The following is a 13,832-nucleotide window of genomic DNA, read 5'->3' as shown; positions in this document are numbered from 1 at the left end:
ATTACAAGCATTTTCTTTTCTGTCACTCCCATTCCCCACCACTACCATTGGAAAAAGAAAAACAAAATTCTTATAACAAATATGAGTAATAACATAAAATAAATACCTAACTTTGGTAATACATACACATATACATATATACATTGCCATATATATACATATATCTTATTCTGCATATGTAGCCCATTACCTCCTTATCAGGAAATGGGTAACATTCTTCAGCAACCATCTTCTGGAATTATAACTGGTCATTGCATTGGTCAGAAATGTATTTCCAATGTGTTTATTTTTACACTGTGGTTGCTATGATGCAAATTGTTCTCCTAGTAGTATTCATTTTGTTCCTCTTATACAAGTTTTTGCTGGAACAACCCATTTCATCATTTCCTTTTTTTTTTAAATAAATTTTTACTTTCCATCTTAGAATCAATCCTGTGTATTGGTTTCAAGACAGAACAGCAGTAAGGGTTAGACAATGAAAGTTAAGTGATTTGCCCAGGGTCACATAGCTAGGAAATGTATGAGGCAAGATTTGAACCAAGGACCTCTTACATCTAGGCCTGGCTCTCAATCCACTGAACCACCTAGCTGCTGTCCATTCATAATTTCTTACAGTATAATAGTATTACATTATATTTGCATACTGAAATTTGTTCGGTCATTTTCCCTTACTTTCCAATTTTTTGCTTCTACAGAAAGGTATGTTACAAATTTTTTTGTTCATATAGGTCCTTTTCCTCTTTCTTTGATCTCCTAAGGCATAGACCTAGTAATTGTTTGGCTGGGTCAAAGAATATGCACAATTTAGTCATTTTTTTCAACATACTTCCAAATTGCCTTCCAGAATGGTTGGACCAATTCAAAAGTCCACTGTCAGTGCATTAGTGTATATGTTTTCCTCAAGCTCCAACATTTGTCATATTCCTTTTTTGTCAACTTTGACAATCTGATGATTATGAGGTAGGACCTCAGAATTGCTTTAATTTATATTTCTCTAGTTACTGATGATTTGGAGCATTAATATCTTTAATTTCTTCCTATGAAAATTCCCTGTTTATGAATAGGATATGTCCTTTGATCATTTATCATTTGGGGAATGATCCTAATTCTTAGAATCAATTCCTTTCATACCCTGAAAATGAGACCATTATTAGAGAAGCTTATTACAAAGATTTTTACCCCAAGTTAATTTTCTCTCTGTTAAGCTTAGCTACATTCATTTTGTTTTGCAAAATTTTTAATTTTATGTAATAAAAATTGTCCATTTTATTCTATGAAATCCTTTTTTTTTTTTGGTCACAGACTTTTCCCCTATACAGATAAGAAAAGTAATTTTCAGGGCAGCTGGGTGGCTCAGTGGATTGAGAGTCAGGCCTAGAGATGGGAGGTCCTAGGTTCAAATATGACCTCAGACACTTCCTAGCTGGGCAAGTCACTTAATCCCCATTGCCTAGCCCTTACTGCTCTTCTGCCTTAGAATCAATGCGCAGTATTGGTTCTAAGGAAGAAGGTAAGGGTTTAAAAAAGGTAATTTCTTCATTTTCACCTTAATTTTTTTATGTGACTTTTTAGATATGTCATCTATCCATTTGGATCTTATCTTGGTAAATGATGTGAGATGTTGGTATAAACTAGATTCCTTTCCAATTTTCCCAGCAGTTTTTGTCAAATAGTGATTCCTTACCTCAGTAGCTGGGGTCCTTTGACAGTACAACCACTCTGGTGAAGACCCTCTTCTATATTTCTATTGCCTGCTGATTGGATTCCCTTTCCTCAAGTCTCTTTCCACTTCAATCTATCCTCCATTCAACAGTCAAATTGATATTCCTTAAGGACAAGTCTGACCATTTCACCTCCTTATTCAATAAATTCTGACTTTTAAAGCTCTTTGTAACCCAGCTTCTTCCAACCTCTCCAGGCTTCTTACACTTTATTTCCTTCCATATATTCTGAAACCCAGTGACAATGTCCTCCTTGTTCTTTCAACAAGATATTTCATCTTTTGAGTCTTGACATTTTCCATTTTTGTTTAAATGGCTGGCTACCTTTTTTCTTCCAAGGTAGAAGTGCAGTAAGGGCTAGGTAATTGGGGTTAAGAGGCCTGCCCAGGGTCACACAAATAGGAGGTATCTGAGGTCATATTTTAACCCAGGGCCTCTCATCTCCAGACCTGATTTTCCATCCACTGAACTACCGGGTTGCTCCTCTAGACATTTTCATTAGTTGTTCTTCATGCCTAGAATGATTTCCCTCCTCCCCTCCATCTCTTAACTTTCCTAGTTTCTTTAGATTCTTTCAAATTTCACTTAAAGTTCCATCTTCTGCAATGTCTTTTTCACTTCTCCGTTATCTTAGAGCCCTTCCTTTGAGATTATCTCTAATTTATCATGTATATATCTTGTTTGTACTCATTTTTTGCATGTTATTCCCCCCCCCACCATTAGATTGTGAGCTCCTTGAAAGCAGGGACTGTTTTTTTGCCCTTTCCAGACCCCCAGTACTTATCACAGTGTCTAGCACATATTAGACACATAATTAATATTTGAGGATGGGGGAAATTACTTCAAGTTTCTCTGATAAAGGCTTCATTTCTCAAATATCTAAAAAACTGAAGCAAATTTAAAAAATAAGATTCCTCCTCCATCTGGTAAATGGTCAAAGAATATAAATGGGCAATTTTCAGAAGAAGTCAAAGCTGTGAAAAGTCACATAAAAATGCTCTGAATCACAACAGATTAGAAAAAGGCAAATCAAAACAACTCAGATGCCACCTCACATCTATCAGATTGGCTAATATTACAGAAAAGGAAAATGACAAGTGCTGGAGGGAATGTGGAAAATATGGGACACTAATGAACTGATGGTGACATTGTGAACTAGTCCAACCATTCTGGAGAACAATTTGGAACTATGCCCAAAGGGCTATAAAATTGTGCATATCCTTTGACCCAGCAATACCTCTGGAAGTATATAAGGTCAATAATATCAAAGGAAGTAATGGGGGGGGAAAATGTGAAGGAAGGTGGCCTAGCCATTCCAGCTCTCAAACTATACCATAAAGAGGAAATGATCAACACAATTTGGTACTGACTAAGAAATAGAATGGTGGATCAGGTGGAAAATATTAGGTATACTATACACAGTAGTAAATGACCAAAATAATCTAGTATTTGATAAACTCAAAGATTCAAGCTCTCAGGTTGGCTAATGACAGAAAAGGAAAATGACAAGTGTTGAAGGGGATGTAAGAGAATGGGGACACTAAATGGCACTCTTGGTGGAATTGTAAACTCTTCCAATCATTTTGGAGAGCAATTTGGAATTATCAAACTGTTAATTCATTTTGATCCAGCAATATTATTAGGTCTATTTCCCAACAAGACCACAAAAGGAAAAAAAGGCCTATATACAAAAATCTTTTTGTTGTCATTAGAAATTGAAGAGATGCCCCTATATCAATTTGTGGATATATGATTGTCATGGAATACTACTGTAGTATAAGAAATGATGTGCAGGATGCTTTCAGAAGAAACTAGGAAGACTTATATGAAGGAGTGTGAAGTGAGATGATCAGAACCAGAACACTGTACACAGTAACAGCAATATTATAAGGATGATCAACTGTGAAAGACTTAGCTACTCTGATAGAGACAATAACCAAAGATAATTTCAAAGGATTCATGATGGAAAACAACGCCATCCACCTTGAGAAAGAGAACTGATTAGCTCTGAATATAGATTGAAAACTTCTTTTTACTACCTTTTTTTAAAATTTTGTTTCTGTTTTCTTTTGCAAGATGGCTAATAATGTTTTGCATGACTTCACATGTATAATCAATATTTAAGTGCTTGCCTTCTTAAGGAGGCAGGATAGGAGAGAAATAGAAAGAGAATTTGGAAATAAAAAATTTTAAATGATTGTTAAAAGATTTTTAATATATAATTGAGAAATATTTAAACAAATGAGATAATTTTAAAAAATAAATAAATAAATACTATTTGGCTAACTGACTTTGGATTTATGGAACATTAAGGCTACTGTTTTGTTTACTTTTATGTGTGGGGTACTTAATCTATTCCACTTAATCACCTCTATTTTTTAACCAGTATCAAGTCAGCTTGATAATTATTATCTTGTAATATAGTTTGAGATCTGTTACTACTTGACTCCTTTCCTGCCTATGTTTCTTCATTATTTCCCTCAGGATTCTTGACCCTTTTTTTCTCCAAATAAAATTTATTTTTATCTATTTTTATAAGTAATTATTTGGTGGTTTAATGTAGCACTGTATAATTAAATTTAGATCATTTTGTCATTTTTATTACATTGGCTTTGCCTATCCACAAATATTTCCTCTATTATTTATTATCATTGTTTTATATTCATATAGTTCTTGTATTTTGTACATCTTGTAATTATTTTAAATTTGACTATCTCTTCTTGCTGGTTTTTGTTGGTAATATAGAGAGACATGCTCAAAATATAGCAATTGTTAGCATCTATTTTGCTTTCACTTTTTTAGTCCCTCTCTAAAAAGAACTCTAAATATTTTGGCAAATATGAGTCCTTTCTACCCTTGAAGTTCTTAGAGTATGTACAAAAGTAAAAGTGTATTGTATGGTACCTGCCCTCTCACCGTTCTTTTAAGATTGACTATTATATTTTTCAATTTGCTGTTATCTGAGACGAAAACTTTATAAAGCTTTAATTATTATATCACACATATGTAATAATGTTTTACATATGTGTGATAATTCCTAACCATTACTGTGGACATAAATCTTTTTCCCACCAACACCTATATAGTTTCTCAAATCAGCTGAACCGATTTTGTTCGTGCAAAAACTATTTAATCTTATGTATTGAAAGTATTTATTCTGTCTTTTGTCATCTTATGGTCTCTACCCTAGATCTGGTCATGCAATCTCTCCCTAACAATAACCGTTTTATCTAGCTTATTCCTTCTGAGTCAGCAGGCGCCATGTCTGGGAGGACCAAGGCTGGGTGCTGGGGCTCCTTCTGACATGTGATGGGCGGTTCCCTTCCCTTCTAGGTTGTCGCAATCAGCCGGCGCCACACTCCATAGTTACAGTTTGGCTACTGCGCGGGAGCCGCGGGGATGGTCGGAGGTTAACCTTCGAATGCTAGTGCCTATGGCCAATCTGAGCGAGCCGTTAGAGGCGCGCGATCTGGTCCCACCTCTACCATTCCTAGGAGCCAATGTAAAAGCGAGGCAAGGTAGCGCCCTCTCTTCGAAATGAGGGAGAAAGATGCTTTGCTTGGACTTGTCCCGGCTCCACGCGGTAGGCTTGGCCAATCAGCATACGAATAGTGCTTGAGGGAAGGCATAGCAAGCCAATCAGAGCGTCACACTCGTGGTCGCCTCACTCTCTGCTTGATGTGGCGCGGGCTCGCGGACCCGAATCTTGTGAGTTCGGGGGCTCTTCAACTACCGTCTTGCCTGGTCGCCATATTGGATACCTTTTCTACCCTTTCTTGAGGGAGGCAAAGAGGCCATTCGGGTGGGAAAGTCGGGGCGGGGTCGAAGCGGAGATTTGCTTTCTGGGGCTGCTGGCGCCCTAATCTAATGCGTATCGGGCCGTGGGCCTCTCTGTAGGATCCCGGGGAATCTCGATGGTTTGAGATCCGGTCACCCCCTGATTACCCCGAGGATTGGGGTTCTGCGTGATGGCAGCCCAGTGGCCTTGAGGTCCGGGGTCCTTAATTTACTTTGGATCGCTCGCCTTCGAGACTACTTTTAGGGAGAGGTTGTAGCCTTAGTGAACGGGTGACTTAGTCCTTAGGGTACCCTCCTCCTCCCCCATTCCGCGGTCCCGACCGAGTAAAGGGGAGTGGTCAACTGCATCTCTGGATTTGGGTTGCCTTTTTTTTTTTTAAGTGGAAGAGACGTTAAAGATTCATCTTAGCCCAAGCTCCTCGTTTTTTACAGATGAGGAAACTTGAGACCCAGAGAACTTTAGTGACTCGATCAAGGTCACACAGGTTGTAAGTAGCAGAGCCAGAATTGGATTCCTTCTTCCCCCCCTTCCCCCCCACCCCGCCCCCTACACGTCTTTATTCTGTTGCCTCGACCTTGCTGTTCGACTGAGAGAAGTCTTGTTCCAAACTTTCTAAATCCTTGTTTGACATACTTAACCATCTGCTCTGTTGCCACCCCGACCCCTCCCCGACCCCACATTTGCCCTTCTCTCTGATGCTAGATTACTCGAGGTGTCTGACCTGCTTGATGGTGGTGGTGTATTTTCCCCTCCCCTTCCCCCATACTAGATAATGGAGGACACTCAATTGGTGGACTGGGAGGCTCAGGAGGAGGAGCCTGAGGATTCTAATGGCTCTCCTCCACAATTCGGCTTGGAGCCTGTAGGGCGGCTGCACCTGTTCAGCAGTGTTCGAGGTCCTGAGAAAGGTCAGAGGGTATTGGGTTCTAAAGTATTGGGGAGAAGGGCAGGATGCAGCCTTCATCTCATGTGATTTATATAGGGAAAAGAGAAAGGGTCTTGTTCCTGGGGTAGGAAAGACCTAGAGGGAAAATTCCATCTAGTTTGATCTGGTACTTTACAGGATAATTCTTATCTCACAATCCTAGACATATTTGTGGGATATTACCTTTGGTGATGACTTAGGAGAATCAGGCTAAAATTAATGAGGGGCTAAATTAGAATAATAATCTCCAAATGGTCTGTGCTTTTCTGATACTTCTGACCCTATTACCCCTCAACTCTGCAGTCCTTAGTCTTTCCTTATAGAAAATCCTACAGATTTTTTCCTATTTTCTTCTCTTGAAAACTATAAATGCATGGTGAGGGAAGCCAAAGGGAAAATTCAATAAAGAGCAGGAATGGAGCAGATCTCTGGCTTCAGAAGTAATGCCTCCTTGAATTTTTCCCCCTAGATTTCCTGTTGTACCCAGGGGAGAATGTGGTTGGCCGAATACCAGGCTGCTCAGTTGCTTTGCCTTTTCCATCCATTTCCAAACACCATGCAATAATTGAGATTTCAGCCCAAGGCAGGGCACCTATCCTTCGAGATTGTGGGAGCCTCAATCATACTCGCCTTCTAAGACCTCCCAAGCTCCTAAGCCCTGGGGTGGGCCATCAGTTGAGAGACCAAGATTTGGTACTCTTTGCTGACCTGCCTTGCCAGTATCACCGCCTGGGTACCCCCCAACTCTCTGGCCGACGGGGGGGCCTAAGTGTGGAAGAGACACCCAGGGTTCCAGGAATAGGAACAGCCCGGTTCCAGGGGACCTTATTGGCTGAAGATTCAGAGGAGGAAGGAGGTAAATATGAAGTATCAGGAAAGTAGTGGGAAGGGAGAAGAAACTGAGGCATATGAAATTACAAAGTTCATTCTTCTTCCCAGATTCTCCTTTGGATAGGAGTGTGGAGGTACCCATCACATACTCCCCCTCTGAAACTATTGTTCCAGAGAGGTAAGTATTCAGGAGTCAGACTGCTCAGTTGGTGAAGGGAAATTCACTTGAGGGAAGCTTTCTGAGGGGAGAAGCCCTTGGGCTTAATAGTTAGACCCTTAATAATAATAGTTAATAGCCAGGGTGAGAGGGGAAAAGAACTTGGAGCTAGAGTTCTGAACTTCTGGGTCCTTTCTTGGGATCTGAATTCCAGAGTTCTACTTTTTCCTTTTTTCCATCAGTGATGTGGAGGGAGCTTCACCAGGCACCAAGGATTCTGCCCTGCCTCTTACCTTCATCTTGGATAGTGATACAGATGAAGAAGATTCTCCTCCAGTGGAGTCCTCCTCAGCTACCAGGAGAGGCTCCACTGTGGATATGGAGTGGAATAGGACTGATGGAGAAAACCATTCCTCAGCTGTGGGGAGGGACAGTGATACAGATGTTGATGAAGAAGGCAGTCTCCAAAGGACCTTAGTTGTGGCACCTTTGGCAGGGACTCAGCCTTCTTCTCTTGAAGATAGTAGTACAGATGTGGAAGAGGAGGGGCTTTCAGTGAGACCAGTTGTAGCACAAACTGATATAGGGGACAGTGATACAGATATAGAAGAGGACTCTGTCCCAGCAGCGCCACCTGTAGTCCATCTAGGGAAAGTTCAGGGACCCATGGGTGGGACAAACAATACAGATATAAAACAGGAGGGGGCCCCAACAGAACTCTCCATAGTGCATCTTGAAAAGGACCAGCACCCTACTGGTGGGGATAGGGGGGACAGTGACACAGATGCAGATGACAATGGATCTCTGACATATATGATAAAGAGCCAACTTCCACCTGAAGAAGGCAGTAGGGTAGAGTGGGCCCCAGCCACAGCTCAAGGGGAAAAGACCACTAAGAAATTTGGGGCCCAGGGTAGGATCCCTATAACAGAATTCGAGCAGGGTCTATCTCCATTCCCAAGGGTCAGCTCAGTAGGCACATTGGTAGAACCAAGCATTCAAGGGAAGTCAGCTCAGGTACTTTTGGAAGGAACCCAGAATTATGTTGGAGGTAGTGATCCAGATGTGGAAGGTACTGAAGACTTTCAGAACAAGAGTGATGGTGAGTTTTAGTGATTCCTTCCCTCAGTATCCAATTTTCCATAGTAAACAGTAAGGGTAAAGTGAGGGTCTAGTCCTGAACTTAGTACTTTTTTTCAATTCCTCTTCAGACAATTCAGACCTGGATTTACAAGATACTCAGTGCTTTGTAGAAGGAGGAAATCAGAACCATGGAGGTGAGACCCACCCTGGAATCAGACACCTAGGTCCCTAATAGGAAGAGGAACTCTGCTAATATGTCCCAAAGGGGGGAATAAGTTAGAATGCGGAGTGTTGCTGATGGTTGGGGTGGTGGTAGTAGTGGCAGTAGGTGGGGTTAAGTTGAGGTAAAAGCCTAAATCCTGGGTAGATGTTAAGGCTCTCCTTGAACGTTGAGTTATCAGCATTCAAAAGAAGTCTCCACTCATAACCATCTGTTTCCATATATCCAGGCCTCCCAAAAATTGCAACCATTTCTTTCTCTACCCCCGCCCCCAAATTATATTACTTAACAGTCTATGAAACTTGTTTCTATCATGAGTCTGTAACATCTCTCAGTCTGTTTCTCTCCCTCCCCTCTCCCTAGATGGTCCAGATGAACCATGGGAAATTTTGGCCACACAGCCATTCTGCTCTGAGCGGTCAGAGGCTTCAGAAACTCAGCCCATCAAATCTTACCTTGCAGCTCATGGAGCATGTCTCTCCCCACCTAGTACAACCTCAGGGGACCTACAGCCAGGGAGTTCAGACCAAACAGAGCCCTGGGGGAATCAAGGCACAGAGAATCCAAAAACAGAGATCCAGGGACAAACTATGGAGAGTGGCATGGAGAACCAGGGGATAGAAACAGAGATACCTAGAGTAATACCAGAGAGAAAAATGGAAAAAGGGCCCTTTAAGAGAAAGACATTGGCAAATAAGACAAAGAGATCCAAAAGAAAAAGAGTGAGTCCAGTGGTACAAACAGAGATACCAGAGAAAGGACAGAGACGTACAGCAGGTAGGTCGAAGAATGTTATGATAGAGACAGACAACAAAAGCTGTATAGAAACAAAGGAAATGGAGAGGCAAATCCCTGAGAGAGACACATTTGAGGGACAAATACCAGGAAAAGAAACCAAGAATCTGGTAGTAGAAGTGAAGGTGCCCAGAGAAATGCTGGAGAGAGGGGCAGAGGGACAAATGGCAGAAAGTTATGACCAGAAGGCCCAGAATTCAACTCCAGTACCAAAATCTAAAACTGGGGAAGGAGACATGTCGGAATTAGTCTCAAACCCCCAAATCCTCAATGATGGCAGACATCAGAGAGGTGAGTGACAGAAGAAATCCTTATTTCAACCTCTGAAAGGTTTCTAAGAATCAAGCCAAACTTATTTGATTTTCTCTTTTTGCTCAGGTCTTGCTGACAACAAAACTCTGCCTCCTGAGGAAGTGCCAATGGTAAGAGCTATGCCTTTCTTTCCCTCTCTCTGCTTTCTTTCCTGCTATTCATTTCTGCCAAATCATTCTTTACCCCATCCTGGGTTCCTGATTCTGATTCTTAAACTCTGCATAGTTCTTGTCCACACTCCAAACTACTTTTCATTGATGTTCTTAACAACATTCTTCTCCCCTCTTATTGTTCTGCTCCATTATGGAATTTCCAGTTAGTTTTGTATCATTTTCAGTGTCTTCACTTATAGCTGTCTCTCAATATCTATCTCAGTAAATCAGAGACTTTCTTCCTACTTTTATTTTTCTCCCTGCCTTTCCTCCTCAGTATTATTCTGGGTAGAGCCTTTTGCTGAACATTAAGCATTTATTAAGTGCTTTACTAAACTAGGGCTACAAATAAAAAAAGGTTCTGCTCTCAAGGAACTCACATTCTGATGGGGATGGATAGCATAAGGTTTCAGCTGCAAGTCTCATACAAAGGTCTGATGGTCCTCAGGATACAGAGGCAAAGACAGATGTCATTTTTACTGACAAAGTCATACCAGTTTCTAAAGTCATACCATTTGACACTGGACCGGAAGCATTGCTGTTCCTAAGGCTTTGGGATTCAAGGGTTCTGGGCTATCACCTCCAGAGTCTAAGGGGAGTTGGTTGCCAAAGAAGTGGTGGTAGTTTGATTTTACACACATCCTACTCTCCCTTGGGGGGTACATTGCTGCTTCAGCTGGATTGGCTTGCCTGCCCTGTGGGTGGTAGTTGTTTATAGATGGTAGGGATATCTATCCTAGTCTCCTAGAGAGGGCTTCCCCCAACACTGACTTCAAGGGCTGGACCAATGATTAGGGAGGTGCTGCTGCACGAATCAATGATTGTTGCTGTTAGTAATAAGTAACTTGGGCCCTTTCTTTTTTTTTTTTTAAACCCTTAACCTTCTGTCTTGGAGTCAATACTGTGTATGGGCTCCAAGGCAGAAGAGTGGTAAGGGCTAGGCAATGGGGGTCAAGTGACTTGCCCAGGGTCACACAGCTAGGAAGTATCTGAGGTTGGATTTGAACCTAGGACTTCCCGTCTCTAGGCCTGGTTCCCAATCCACTGAGCTACCCAGCTGCCCCCTACTTGGGCCCTTTCTGTACAGTACTTTGTGATTCTTCTCTTCTTTGAAGAATTGCCAGTTTGATGGGGAAAGTGGTACACAGGAGCAAATGCAAATTAATATAGTATAAACTTTAATACATAAATTCTATCTTTCCCTTAGTCACTGTCTAATTTGTTTGCAGGATGACCAGGACTACTCAAATGTACCTTTTGTAGCATCTAAAGTTCCAGTTCCTGAAGCCCCAACTCCTACTTCAACTCCTAGAATCACTCGGAGTCAAAACAGGAGAGGATCAAAACTCCTCCATTCTTCTTCCTCTCTAGCATCTCAGGAGTCACCTATATTAGGAGCCACACGAAGCAGGAGGCAGGGAACCCAGGGGATTCTCCCAAAAATTGAGTCTCTCCCCTCTCAGGATTCTAGAAACAAATCAGAGCTTTCTCTCCAGAGCCAGACACAGAAGTCTTTCAGTACCTCCTCTGGACCAACTGCACCCTTGGCTCCTGAACTTCACACTCCCATCCCTAAAGAATTGCCTTTAATCCCTCAACCTCACCTTCAGACTCGTCAAAACCGGAAACGGGGGACCACCAGAACTTGTGGGTCTACTGCAGTTTCACCAGTCCTCCCTGAGCACCCCCCTCCCATTTCAACAGACAGATCTGAAACTCTTGTTCCCCAACCCAGAGCACTCCGAAGTCAGAGGGCAAGAGTAGGAGAAACTTCTGAGTCACTCACGGCCACCCCAGAGGCCTCCTATTCTCTGACACCTGAGGCACCTGCTCCTCCAGCTACCAGGAGTCGAAGAACAGGGGCATCAGGAATGCCTGGTTCTACTCCAGAGACCCAGCCTAAGCTGCTTCCAGGCAGAAAGCGGCCTCTAGCCACCAAGGAATCATCTCCATGCCCAAAGCAACCCCGGAGAGGACGGTCCCAAAGACAAGAATCGAGCAAGGAAGATGAAGAGAAGCCAATGGAAGTTGAGGTAAGGAAGAGAATATAGGGATTAGTTCAGGAGGGTAAAGCCACATGAAAAACGCATTTATTGGAATCTTTCTTACCCCCCAGATTGCTTCGAAGACCCCAGTGGGGGTTGCAGAACCAGCAGTTCAAGCAAAGGAGGAAGTCAAGGGGGCACCTAGCCGAAGCTTGCGTCGAGCTAGACTCAGTAGAGAACCTCGAGCTCCCAAGGTATGAATAAGAATTGGGAGGGAAGCATTTTGGAAAGTTGGTAGTAAAGGATCCCTTAGAAAGGTAGAAGAGGAGGCACCTGGGTGGCTCAGTGGATTGAGAGCCAGGTCTAGAGACTAGAAGCGTCCTAGGTTCAAATCTGGAAGACACTTCTTAGCTATGTGATCCTGGGCAAATCACTTTGCCTAGCTCTTCTGCCTTAGAACCAATACAGTATTGATTCTAAGATGGAAGGTAAGGATTTAAAAAAAAGAAAAGGTGAAAGAAAGCCACAACATGACCAATGTGGAAATCAGTTTTACATGATTACACATCTATAACATAGATCAAATGCTTACTGTCTCAAAGGAGGGAAAGAAGGTAGAGAATTTGGAACTGAACATTTTATTTATTTTTCTAATTGCCTTCTGTTTTAGAATTAATCCTGGGTATTGGTTCTAAGGCAGAAGAGTGGTAAGGGCTTGACAATGGGGGTTAAGTGATTTGCCCAGGATCACCCAGCTAAGAAATCTCTGAGGTCAGGTTTGAACCCAGGACCTCTTATTTCTAGGCCTGCCTTTCAGTCCACTGAGCCACCCAGTTGCCCCTGGAACTTAACATTTTAGAAAATGAATATTGGAAATAGTTTTTACATGTAATTTGGAAAAATTAAATATTTTTTTTAAAGTCGGAAGTGAAGTCAGTGGGGAGGTATGAGTCTCAGGGAATGACAACTACTTTCCCTATAGGTTCTCTTCACAGGTGTGGTGGATGATCGAGGAGAGCAGGCTGTGCTGGCACTGGGTGGAAGTCTGGCCAGTTCAGTGGCAGAAGCCTCACACTTGGTGACAGATCGAGTTAGAAGGACAGTCAAATTCCTATGTGCCTTGGGGCGGGGGATACCAATTCTGTCTTTGGAATGGTTGCACCAGGTGAGAGAGTTGGAAAGTAACAAATACAAATGGCTAAAGAGAATTTGACAGAATGACAGAATGACAAAATGACAGAAATTTCTGTTCAAGGAGATAGAAATTAAGAGAAAAAAATGGGAGAAGAGGAATGGTTCTAGAAAAATAAGGGAAGGACTTGAGGGAAGAGCTAATGGGGAAATGAGCTGACCCCTCCTCCCTACCTTCAGTCTAGAAAGGTTGGCCGATTCCTGCCACCTGAGGAATTTGTGGTGAATGATCCAGAGCAGGAGAAGAACTTTGGCTTCAGCCTTCGAGAGGCACTAAGCCGGGCCCAGGAGAGGGGCCTACTGGAGGTGAGTGGGATGCCACCCCACCTCCCCCTTGTCCTGCACTTTTCCCATCATTTTCCTTAAGGTCTTTCCTCAGGCTACCTCGAGGTCTCATTCTTCCCCTACCCACTTCTCTGCTGGCCTCTCTTTCCCTCAGGGCTATGAAATCTTTGTAACTCCTGGAGTGCAGCCCCCACCCCCCCAAATGGGAGAGATCATTACCTGCTGTGGAGGCTCTGCACTTTCTAGCATGCCCCGGGCCTATAAGGTACCATTAGAAACTAGGAAGGGAGCTGCCAGCAATTGGAAAGCCCTGAGGGGGTTGGTGAGGTGGGGAAGGGGTCAGAGGGTTGAGGCTGGGAAGGTGTGGGAGGGAGGG

General features: G+C 42.6%; 1 protein-coding gene across 7 annotated transcripts in view; it reads left to right on the top strand.

Annotated features, from left to right (window-relative positions):
• The first annotated feature begins 5,105 nt into the window (after positions 1 to 5,105).
• The window catches only part of MDC1 (mediator of DNA damage checkpoint 1), a 9,032-nt gene continuing 305 nt past the window's right edge, over positions 5,106 to 13,832 (top strand). The window contains exons 1-14 of one of the 7 annotated variants that reach the window (XM_007483500.3): positions 5,106 to 5,429; positions 5,952 to 6,007; positions 6,290 to 6,428; positions 6,915 to 7,301; positions 7,385 to 7,454; positions 7,676 to 8,535; positions 8,645 to 8,710; positions 9,100 to 9,822; positions 9,910 to 9,953; positions 11,225 to 12,028; positions 12,112 to 12,234; positions 12,963 to 13,145; positions 13,352 to 13,477; positions 13,611 to 13,721. In XM_007483500.3, coding sequence (XP_007483562.1) covers positions 6,293 to 6,428; positions 6,915 to 7,301; positions 7,385 to 7,454; positions 7,676 to 8,535; positions 8,645 to 8,710; positions 9,100 to 9,822; positions 9,910 to 9,953; positions 11,225 to 12,028; positions 12,112 to 12,234; positions 12,963 to 13,145; positions 13,352 to 13,477; positions 13,611 to 13,721 — 3,633 coding nt within the window. In that variant the 5' untranslated portion in view covers positions 5,106 to 5,429; positions 5,952 to 6,007; positions 6,290 to 6,292. Of the gene's footprint in view, positions 6,008 to 6,289; positions 6,429 to 6,914; positions 7,302 to 7,384; positions 7,455 to 7,675; positions 8,536 to 8,644; positions 8,711 to 9,099; positions 9,823 to 9,909; positions 9,954 to 11,224; positions 12,029 to 12,111; positions 12,235 to 12,962; positions 13,146 to 13,351; positions 13,478 to 13,610; positions 13,722 to 13,832 lie in introns of all 7 variants that reach the window. The other 6 variants (XM_056817832.1, XM_056817831.1, XM_016430939.2 and 3 more) reach the window with 6 other exon arrangements.

Source organism: Monodelphis domestica, chromosome 2 (genome assembly GCF_027887165.1).
Source record: "Monodelphis domestica isolate mMonDom1 chromosome 2, mMonDom1.pri, whole genome shotgun sequence".
NCBI classification, from domain to species: domain Eukaryota; kingdom Metazoa; phylum Chordata; class Mammalia; order Didelphimorphia; family Didelphidae; genus Monodelphis; species Monodelphis domestica.
Note: the sequence above shows the minus strand (reverse complement) of the source record. Positions and strands in the feature narration are given on the sequence as shown.